Below are 12,300 nucleotides of genomic sequence, written 5' to 3'. Positions count from 1 at the left end.
ACCAGAAGCTAGTGTAAGTAATGTGCACAGTTCAGGAAGTGAGAGTGAAGGTAGTAAGTATCAGTATTTTGTCAGGTCAGTAAACTCTAAATGTAAACATGAGGTTGGACAAGATATGTGGTCAGCTGATATTTATGTTAGCAATAAGCCTGTGTCATTTAAATTAGATACTAGAGCTGAGGTAAGCACATTGCCTTTAAGTATTCTCAAAGCAAATATCCGTAAATCTTATATATCATTAGTATCGTATGGGGATTCAAAGTTCAAAATTAAAACTGTAGGTAGAGTTACATTAACTTGTGTTATAAAAAATGATAAAAAAGATATATCTTTTGTAGTTGTAGATACAAAAAATCAGGTTCATTTGCTGGGGTTTAAGGAATGTCTAGAATTAAATTTAGTCAAACAGGTACATTCATTAGTAAGTTCTAAATTTAACAATTTAAATGATCTAGTAACAAAATATTCACATGTGCTTGAAGGTCTAGGAAATTTTCCAACAAAACACCATATAACCTTGAGAGAAGATACCAAACCTCGAATAAGCACCATAAGACGGGTTCCACATGCTTTACGAAAACGTTTAAAAAATAAACTGCGTGATCTTGAAGCGCAAGGAGTGATAACAAAAGTAGATAAATCAACAGAGTGGGTTCACCCACTTGTCATTGTGGAAAAGCCAAATGGTGACTTAAGGCTATGTCTTGATCCAAAAGAACTTAATGGAGTCATCAAGAGAGAACATTTTCAAATTCCTTCTGTTAATGAAATTGTAACTCTACTTGGTAGAGGACAGTTCTTCATTGTGTTAGACATAAAGGATGGTTATTGGCAAGTGGAGCTGGATAATAAAAGTGCAGATTTAATTACTTTCGGCACACCATTTGGAAGGTATCAATTTAATAGACTGGCTTTCGGTATCTGCTCAGCACTAGAAGTATTCTAGAAAAAGAATTTTGAAATATTTGGAGATCTTGAAGACGTAGGCCTTTACTTTGATGATTTAATTGTCACTGGTGTCTCAGAAGCAGAACATGACAGGAACTTAAAAAGGGTTCTTGACTGTGCTACCAAATAGAACATAAAGTTCGATAAGTCCAAGGTACAGTTCAAACAAAGTAGTGTTAAATACATGTATTTAACATGGTCAAATATTTTCAAAGGATGGTGTGAAAACAAGTGATAAATATATCAAAGCAATCTGGGACATGCCCACACCAGAGTTCAAACAAGATGTTGCAAGATTTTTAGAAATGGTAAAATATGTAGCCAAGTTCGTACCAAGCCTATCAAAAATATCTGCCCCGTTAAGAAACTTGATAAGATTGGATGTAGACTGGCAGTGGTCAAGTGAGCATCAAGATTCACTGGATCAACTAAAGCATCTGTTGACTAACTCGCCAATCTTGGCAGTATTTGACCCAAAGAAACCAACAGAAATTGAAACAGATGCATCAAAAGATGGATTGGGGGCATGTTTGTTGCATGAAGGCAGGCCTGTGGCCTTTGCATCAAAGAGCCTTACAAAAACTGAGCAGCAGTATGCTCAATTAGAAAAAGAAACTCTAGCTATTTTATTTGCTGTAAAGAAGTTTCACTACTTTGTCTATGGAGCTTGTGTAAAAGTCCACAGTGATCACAAACTACTGGAATCAATTTTTATAAAATATTTACAGTAGATTTCACCAAGAATCCTAAAAATGAGATTAAAAATATTAGATTATGATTTAGTTGTATCGTACAAACCAGGAAAAAGCATGTACATAAAAGGCGCAAAATTTCAGGCAAAAAAAAATGCATTTTTTTTTCGAATCCTGCGAAACATAATAAATATTTTTGAAAAATTTAAACGCAGAATGAAAGAATACATTATTACCGAGGGCTGAAAGTCCCTGAAAACTTCTATAATGTTTATTTTAATAAATTACAGGGGTGAAAAAAAGAGAAAATTTAGTGTGATTTTAAATTTTAAATATCTCATTAAAAAAAACGTTTTGTTTATTCTAAGGGACTTTCGGCCCTCGGTAATAATATATTTTTTTATTCTGCGTTTAAATTTTTCAAAAATATTTGTTAGTTTTCTCAGGATTCGAAAAAAATGAATGCATTTAACCATTGGCCCGAAATTTTACACCTACGCTCTTAACGCAACTAAACCGATTTTCGTAAACAAGTAACTATGATTGTTTAACAGTAGTTTCAAGTAAGAGAGTAGCTACATAAACAAACATAATGGCTATTATCGTTTATGTGTATATTTATTGAAGTGAAAGAAACTAATCAAGGATATATTTAGTATAACTTAAAAAATAAACTAAACCATACAAGTAGTAAATCGTACTTACATTTACATTACACATTATTATTAAATTGCGAATCGTCTAAATTGACATTTAAAAACATAAGTTTTTCTACTTTGGGAAAGTTGAGAACAACTAATCCAGTCTTCATTATTTAGATTTGGTCTAAGTCTAAGTCTGTATTAACTAATACCAATGTGGAACGGATTGCCTCTTCTAACTCGGTCTTAACGGATTGACCGTTTGGGAACTTTGTTATGTTGTAATTGATACTTTAAAATCCTTTCTGAAGATAAGGTACTTTTTTTGAAATGTGTTTTTTGCCGAATTGTCGAAAAAAAGACTTTTTATTTTATCTATTTGTACACGACAGCATTTAAGTGCGTCCGTCCTCCACCAATAAATTTAACGTATGAGCAAAACACGTTAAATCTAATAATTTATTAATAATAATTTCCTCAGTTTTGATATAAGATTCCTATGTGATCTAATAATTTCCTCAGTTTTGATATAAGATTCCTGAAGTAATGAACCTGACAAAGTTTTTCTTGGCGGTTTATATCCAGGAATCCACCCCGCAAACTTTTTAAAGGCTCGTTCTTCAACTATGGAAAACGGATGAAACGAGTCTTTGAAAACTAATATTTTTATTAATGGAAGTATCCATCACCTTCGAAAATGCAGATCAATCGTAAATCAAAACTCATTCATTAATCAGAATACCTAGTTATTCTATTTTCAACGTCAACCGATAGCACGACTGTCCACTGTCCCGAAAGAGTCGCTTTAGTTTCGTAGTAGTCTCTCAGATCAACTAATCGTCCTCGTCGACGTAAAATGTTCGTTGCTCCTCTGTTTACATCTACAGAAAACGTATTTTTTTTTAATCAACCATCAACTAGTTGGCTTACCAGTGAGAAACCGTAGATTCGTAAATGACAAATAATGATTTAAAATGCAGGGATTTTCTGATAAAAATAAAGGTAAAAAAACAAAAGGAAGAGTTAATCAGCTGGTTACTTCTATAAAAAAAGAAAAAGAAGATTGTACTATTGAAAATAAACCAGTACAGAAACTGATAAATATGACTTAAGTCCATGGTGTATTTTTGATGAATTAATTGGACATGACTCATCTAAACATACACCTATATCGAGAGATATAAAAGAAGTCGACATATATTTTTCTGATGATATATTACCCACAAAAAATTTCGAAAGGAGATTGGAACTGTCCATTACAGTAGTGGAAAAACCATCGCCATGTATATCCTAACTTAACCACTATATTCATAAAATATTGTAGTATTGTAACAAAATCTGTTCCTTGTGAACACATGTTCAAAATCTGGTTTAATTTTAAATAAAATAAGAACACGGTTAACAAGAAAAGTAGAAAAACTTATGTTTTCAAATGTTAATTTAGACGATTCGCGATTTAATAATAACGTGTAATGTAAATGTAAGTACGATTTACTATTTGTATTGTTTAATTTATTTTTCAAGTTATAATAAATATATCCTTCTTAAGTTTCTTTCACTTTAATACTTATACACATAAACGATAATAGCCAATAGGTTTGTTTGTGTACTCGCTTATTTGAAACGATCAACTAGTTACTAGTTTACGAAAAACGGTTCCGATAAAAATGTCAACGACCCACCTCTAGTTACTTGTGTATAAGGTGGATCGAAACCAGAGATATGTAAAATATCTCTGATCGGAACTAATCGTTTCACTAATTTTACCATACCGACCATAAACTTTTACCTGTACTGTACATATATATATATATATATATATATATATATATATATATATATATATATATATATATATATATATTATATATATATATATATATATATATATATACCGTCAGTAAAACGTATGTTAAAATTACATTACATTGGACAGCGAAACGTTAAGTGACGTATGTAAAAAATGATAGAACACGAAAAGTAACAATAAGTTTAAATAATAATTAATTTTAATTTAATTTCTTTCGTAATTATTTTTAAATTTAACATTAGTAAAAAGTAACACATACCTTGTAGTTTTATGGTTATACTCATTTAAATATTGTGAATCAATATATTTTTCGCAAGTTTCAATACTATCGCGTCCCGTCTTGTCATTTATATCTGTACTTTGATCATCATAGTAAAGATTTTGCTCTTCAATAAAAACATTTGGCCGATCTGCAAAAACCTTAGGTCCTTCGTAATGATGGTCATCACTATTGATGTAAACTTTATGACCTTTTAAATATTTTCGTTGTCCTTTTTTGTAAACGGGTTCTTTAAATTTCGGAAAAATATCGTCGTGTGGAGAGTTATACTCATTATCAGAATAGAAATATTTTAAATTAGTAGTTGGCGGCATGCTATCCACTGTCAGTCTGTCTGATGTAGAAGCTTGACATTGCATGCTATAGTTTATAGAAGATGTCGGTTTAGACCTAGCTGAGTTAGCCAGTGATTGTTCTTTAGGCAGCGAATCAGCGGTGGTCCATGTTGATTCTAGTTTACTGACATTTTCATGGTCATCTTCATCACAAAGGCAGTAGTCGCTAGAAATACAATAAACAACATATTATGTAAAATTAATATAAGAAAATATAACTGGACAAAACTGAGATAAATACAAATCCTATTGTGCAATAATATATAAAGTGCAAACCAGATCTGCATAGTGGATGGAATAGAAATGAAACAGTTTTGAAGATTTTCCTTTTGAAACAAATACCTACATCTTTCTTGTAAGCTTTGACGTACGTGATTCATTCAAAATATCATGATTTGATTAATTTTTTAAAACATATTTTAAAAAGGTGTACAGAATTATTATTCGGAAAACGTTAGCAACAAATCGAGTAGATACAAGTATAATGTCCTACACCAAATCGAGTACAAGTATAATATATCACATAAAGGTCCATTTAGAGAGGAGAAAATGAATGGTAATGACAATAGACTTATACAATTATGTGAAACTGACGACTTAAAAATAACTACTTAAATGGCTTATTTAATCATAAAAATACATTGATACACCAGGGTACAATCAAGGCGTTGTCTAAAATTATTAATTGATTACTTCGTTAATACTTAATAAAAAGAATGAAACAATTTAATATGCCAACACAGGTAATAGTACTAATAAAAGAAACTCTAAAAGTAAAAAGTTAAATCCTGATACAAAACAAATTAATGGAAACAATAGATGTGAAAAGGGACTACGACAGAAAGACATCCTATTATACATCTTGTTCAACATCATGCTCGAAAAAATAATAACAGACACACAGTTTTACCTACTCGAGGAATAATAAATTATAAAAGTGTGCAGACGATGTTTACCTAATCGCAAGCAAACAAAGTCAAACCTGCAATAAAAAATGTTAGTTCCCATTTAAGATTTTAAATATTTGCGTCTTTGCTTGAAGAGGTGTGGTAGAGGGTCGTGTTTTGTGTCACTCGATATATTTTTGAAAAATATTGAACATGTGTTTTTCAGTTTTTCTATCCGATGTTTAATTCGCGAAATATTCGACAGCCCGCTTTTGTCATCACACACTGTATAAAAATCAGTTTAATTACAATTAAATACATAGTCTGTCAAGGAATTGCCACGATGGTAAGAGTATGGCAATGAATGACATAATTTTTAACAATATTCTGAAGGAAGTGTCAAAAAATCACGCTTTAATATTTGATGAATATAGGCTGGTATTTTACACACCTTCAGCTCCGTTTAAATAGAGCAGAGGGTTAGACAAGGAAAACCAATGTCACCTAAACTTGTCGATACTGTGCTGGAATATTCTTTTAAGAATTTGGATTGGCTAAGGGAATAAAAATGGGTGGAGAATATCTAGCAACTTACATTTCGCCGATGATATTGTCATAATAACTGAGGACTTAGGAATGGCAGGAGAGATGGTACAGGAACTCGTTCTGGCTACAGAAAATAAAAGTTAAATATAAACATCTCGAAAACAAAAATAATGACAAATTTGATACCCATCCAGAACATCAGTATTGGTGAGCAAGAAGTAGAACTCGTAGATAAATATAAATACCTAGGACATAAAATTATGATTGACATGGATAATCAGACCCATGAACTGAAGAGAAGAATCGGTCTTGGGTGGGCAGCATATGGAAATCTGTGAGAAACTTTTTAAAGTGAGCTGCCCACATGTCTAAAGAGAAAAGTGTTAGATCAATAGATCATATTAGATCAAATTCAACTTCTATAAAATAAGGTCTTGGGTTGACGGGCTCTTGCTCTAAAAAGACTGGTAGGAGCTACAATGCGTAAAGTTGTATATAAAGTAGAAATATAGGCTGAAGAATCACAAGCATTTGAAATTCATGTCAAAGGAAGGTGCACTGTCGTGCATCTTTATCTCCAAATAGTCTTAGAAAAGGCAATTAGAGACGCCAGAATAGACAACAAAGAAAATATTTTTAACAAATCCTCACAAATTATGGCCTATGCAGACGATCTAAACCTAATTACTGGTTTAACAAAAGTCCCGCAAAAATCCAAGTCTCTTTCCACTTAAGATCAAGAGAGGCAAAAAGAAAACTGAAGATCATATAGAACAGACACCAATTGGAATACGTGGAGTATCCAATATACCTTGGAGTAAAGCTGTACAGAACACTCACATATAAAGCACACTACCAAAGGACCACTGTGAAGGTACTCTAACTCTAATTAATGCGCCCAGCCGAACGTCCTCCTAACTACAGTCAAGGTTCTCAGTTGCATGCCCTATCTGGAGTAGGTCGGCACAATTAAGGTCACATTTCAGGTCACATTGACATTTCAGGTCAAAGGCAAGCAAATAGATTATTAAAATCGTCTACTTGCTACGTACAAATACTTTACAATCTATAAATAAAATAAGATATGATGTATTATTTGATATATAATAAATTATAGATGAAATGAAAGCTTGCATATATCTATAAATATTATTTAAGCAAAAATCAGAGAGAGAGTGATGTTACTACAAGTAGAAGCCAACCCTATTAGTATAAACATCATCCAAGTCTATGCCCCCACTGCAGACAAAGGGGAGGAAGAAGCAATTGAGTTCTATCAGAACATCAACAGTATCATACAGAAAATTCCTCGACAGGAAGTTTTCATCATTATGGGCGATTCTAATGCCAAGATTGGAGCTGGAGATAAGACACAATACATTGGAGCACATGGACTTGAAGTCAGAAACGAGAGAGGAGACCTCCTAGAAAAACTCACAGAAGACTCAGAACTAGTTGTCACCAACACATTCTTCCAATTACCACCTCGCAAGCTGTACACGTGGAAATTCCCTCAAGACAGACCCGGGAGAATTATTAGGAATTAAATAGACTACATGTTAGTAAATAAAAGATTCCGAAACAGCTTTACATCTGTCAAGACTTATCCTGGAGCAGACTTGGAGATAGACCACGTTCCACTGGTGGGAGTATTTTGAGTGAAACTCAAAATAGTGCAGAAAAGAAAAGCACAATCATACGACCTACGTATGCTGAAAGACGTTGATACGAGGATGAGAGTCCAAGCCACGTTAAACGAGTAAGTTACTGCAATTAGAGACAAATCGAACGAAGAATAAACGAACAAACATATTACAGAAATAGTGCAAAATGTAACGGATAAAAACTTAAATACAGATAGATTAATGAAGAAAAAATCATGGATGACAGATGAGATCCTGAAACTAATGGACGAGAGAAGAGAAACCAAAAATGACCCTGACAAATATAAAACCATAAATATATTAATAAGAACGAAAATCAGAGAAGCGAAAGAAAAAGAAGCAAGGGAAAGATGAGAAGAATTTGAGACTCTGCAGTCAAAGTACGATAGTCTCAATGTACATAGGAAAGATAAAGAACTCACAGGGGGACTAAGACGAAGGCAGAAAGGAAATATAACTTATTCTGACGTAAACATCATCTTGGACAAACAGAGTAAAATCGCAAAGATATTCAACAACATATACAACTCTGGAGAAATACCAACAGAATGGCTAAAATCTGAGTTTATTGCACTTCCAAAAAATCCAGGAGCCAAAAAATACGAAGATTACCGAACTATAAGCCTCATGAGTCATCTCCTAAAATTGTTCCTAAAGATAATTCATAAGAGAATCTACAAGCTGTGTAAAAGTCAAATTTCCCCCAACCAGTTCGGGTTCACAAATGCTGTTGGTACTAGAGAGGCTTTGTTCTCAGTACAAGTCTTATTCCAGAGATGCAGAGACGTCAACTGCACCGTATACGCATGTCTGGTTGATTACGAAAAAGCGTTTGATTGAGTACAACACGCCAAGATGATGTAAATACTAAAAGAAACAGGAATTAACAACCAAGATCTGAAAATAGTTAGAAGTCCCTACTGGAATCAGACAGCAAATCTCAGAATTGAAGGTGAATACACTGACTATGTGAAAATCGTGCGTGGAGTGAGGCAAGGCTGTATTTTGTCTCCTCTAATCTTCAATCTGTACTCTGAAAGAATATTTATCGAAGCTTTGCACGAAACTGAAAAAGATATTCTACTAAATGGTAACCGGCTAAACAACATCAGATATGCAGATGACACCATAGTATTTGCGGACAACTTAGAAGACCTACAAGTTCTTATGAACAAAATCACATATTACAGTCAACAATATGGACTCAATATAAACGTTAAGAAGACAAAACTTATGATAATTAGCAATAAAAGAATAACAGAAGGTCAACTCTACGTCAACCAATCCCCTGTAGAAATAGTGACGCACTACAACTACCTCGGCACCATAATAAATGAAGAATGGACCAACAACCAGGAGATTAGAGCACGCATCGGAAAAGCTAGATCCACCTTCAATCGGATGGGGGCCTTCTTCTAGAGTCACAACCTCTCTCTTGATACAAAAGTAAGAATGCTGCGATGCTACGTCATCTCTGTCCTTTTTTATGGTGTTGAATTGTGGACCTTGAACGAAGATATGTGCAGAAAACTGGAAGTATTTGAGATGTGGCTATATCGGAAAATGCTTAAGATCCCGTGGACTGACCAAGTCACAAATGAGGAGGTCCTCAGAAGAATGAATAAGAACCGAGAGGTACTGACCATCATCAAATCTCGAAAGTTACAGTTCTTCGAACATATTATGCGAAATGAATCCAGATATGCTCTCCTTCAAGCCATCCTGCAAGGAAAAATATTTGAAAAACTAGGTCCAGGAAGAAGAAGATCTTGGTTAAAGAACCTCAGAATCTGGTTTAATACAACATCTGTTCAGCTTTTCCGCGCTGCTGCAGATAAGATAAAGATTGCCATGATGATCGCCAACATTCGTAACGGATAGGCACATCAAGAAGAAGAAGAAGAACAGTAGCTAACCTTGGAGTATATCTTGTATAATCTCGAACATATCCTAATTTATAGTTACTATGAATGGTTGCTTTAGAATCATATTGACAATTATCAGTCTCTTTTGTTGGTTGTTCGCTACAAGTTGAAGGATGCAATGCAGAACATCTTGTGCCTAACATTATTTTGGCATTGGTCATAAGCTTCTGTATAAACGAACTGTACTTTTGAGTATCTTCATTCGGTGGAAGGTCTTCAAACGAATTATTTTCGATAATTATTTTAGGAGCATTATCAGAACCAGTCTGTTCACTGTTCGACACAGTAGAAAATATATCTTGAGATGTAAATTTAGCAGTATTTGTATGGCTGAAGTTATTGGATGGTGCACTGATTCGGGCATCCATGTCTGACACCTCCTGGCATAATTTAAAGCCTCTTGCCTTTAACTGATTTACACAAGAGTGGCTGTTGCTAAATGTTGAAGACCTTTGGTGATTGCTATTGATACTTGAACAGCCACAGTTTAAATGCTTCATTGCATTGTAACTTTTGAGTGTACATTGAATTTTGTTTGGAAAGAAAAACTCAAAGACTTTTACAAACAAATAATTGTCATACTAACAGTTAATCACTTGATACTCAAATATTTAAGTAGCTTCAAACATGATGGAATATACCTTGACAACGAAATCTGTCATTAAATTATATTTATATCATATTAAATATTTAAATATACGTCGCATTGAATGTTGGTAGTGACGTTATACCCATATATTTTGTACTGTTATATATTAAGTGAGAGGCTAATTGAAAACATCTAAGTATATTATAAAAATTTCATATTCCAAATAAATTCATAAAAAAATTTTAAAGTAAATTTCTATGAAAGTTGTAAGGAAAGGTAATTATAGAAAGTTATTTGCAAAACTCCTACGCTATTTGATTTACTTCTCAGATACACTAAAAATATTTCACCTTTCATACAAATAATATTTTTGAATTAATATATTAGTCAAACAATATTCACAGATTGAAGACATATATTTAAAATTCTCTAGGAAAAAAATGTCAACTGTTTTTTCACAAATTAAATGTCAAAAATTCTACTAAATGTATATAAATCCAACAGAAATTAAAACATGGAGCGATTTTGGCAGTAGCATCAAAAACCTGAATCAAAGATACTATTTTAATGTGAATAAGCCACAATTGAAGGTTAAAATAAGTTTGTTGACGTTTTAATTTTCACTTTGAAAATCGTTGTCAAAATACAAACTAATGTTTTGTATGTATTTAGAATTATTGGTTGTAATGAAAATCTTAACTGACTAATGTTACTTAGTCTGGGAAAATGTATGTCATACATTTTCCCAGAATTTGTATAATAATCAATTTTAAAAACAATTTCCTAAGTGGAAATCAAAGTCAAACATTAGTTACTTAAAAATGCGATTTTCATTACAACCAATAATTGTAGTTGTAAAATTGTAATTGTAATAATAACTAAAACGAAACAAATAATAAAGAAATCCTAAAATAGTAATAACATAATAAGGACCTTTTGTAATACCAAATATTTTTTCTGTTTACAGGATATTTTTACTAGTCATAACTGACTAAACTACAATTTTCATCTACAAATCTTCGTTACAAAAGCTATCTATTTATATACAAATTTCCCATTATTCCTGCTAAGTTTATCTTTAGAATAGACTCATAAATGACATGTGGTCATTTTTTTTAACTTTCATTCCCTCAAAGCAATAATTCAAACAATTTTTTTCTTTTGAGCCATTTCCTAAGTTTGTACTATCAAGAAGATACAGTGCCTCTTGGTTGTGGTTAGAGTGAAGTTACAACTCGAGCTTTCTTGCGTAGCTCCCGATCTCTTCTTTGACTGTAGGTACCTTCAGTTCTCTATGAAGGTAGTTATTACGAACGAAACTTGATACATCTACAATCTTCCTCGCGACCTTGTTTTGAAATACTTGTATTATGTTAATATTACTTTTAGCCACACATTCCCATAGTTGTATGGCATAAATCCAAACTGGCTTTAGGATTTGTATAAGAAAATATTAGTACTTGGGAACTTTCGTCAATGAAACCAATAACCTTCTTCTTCTTCTTATGCCGTCTCTATTAACGGAGGTTGGCGACCACATTTTTAAAAGCTTATCTGTCTTTTGCAACGTGGAATAATTCGTCTACAGTCATGATGCATGATGACCTGCAGAAGACTATATTTATCATTTCTCAGTATGTGTCCAAGGTATGCAGTCTTGCGTACTTTTATTGTTCTCAACAATTTTTTGTTTCGACCCATCCTTCTCAGCACTTCCTCATTGGTGACCCTGGCAGTCCATGGAATTCTCAACATTCTCCGGTATATCCAAAGTTCAAAGGCTTCACGCTTCTTAACTATTTACGTAACATTCAACAAACCTCAGTCTCAGCGCAGTATTCAGATTTTTGTCACAGAACAATTGCTTGAATTTTAAGAACGTTGCCCTTGCCATTTCTATTCTTATTCTGATCTTTTGGTCTGGATCTAATTCTGTGTTGGTGTAAGCTTCCAGATATTTATATTTTGTCAATCTCTCTATTT

The 12,300-nt window shown here is 33.0% G+C and overlaps 1 protein-coding gene across 1 annotated transcript in view; it reads right to left on the bottom strand.

The window, feature by feature from the left end:
- The window catches only part of LOC140437063 (uncharacterized), a 167,821-nt gene extending 157,503 nt beyond the window's left edge, over nucleotides 1-10,318 (bottom strand). Inside the window, exons 1-2 of the mRNA XM_072526314.1 lie at nucleotides 9,720-10,318; nucleotides 4,351-4,872 (exon numbers count right to left, since the gene is read on the bottom strand). Coding sequence (XP_072382415.1) covers nucleotides 4,351-4,872; nucleotides 9,720-10,228 — 1,031 coding nt within the window. The 5' untranslated portion in view covers nucleotides 10,229-10,318. The remainder of the gene's footprint in view (nucleotides 1-4,350; nucleotides 4,873-9,719) is intronic.
- Between the last annotated feature and the right edge of the window lie 1,982 nt (nucleotides 10,319-12,300).

Source organism: Diabrotica undecimpunctata, chromosome 3 (assembly GCF_040954645.1).
Source record: "Diabrotica undecimpunctata isolate CICGRU chromosome 3, icDiaUnde3, whole genome shotgun sequence".
NCBI lineage: Eukaryota > Metazoa > Arthropoda > Insecta > Coleoptera > Chrysomelidae > Diabrotica > Diabrotica undecimpunctata.
Note: the sequence above shows the minus strand (reverse complement) of the source record. Positions and strands in the feature narration are given on the sequence as shown.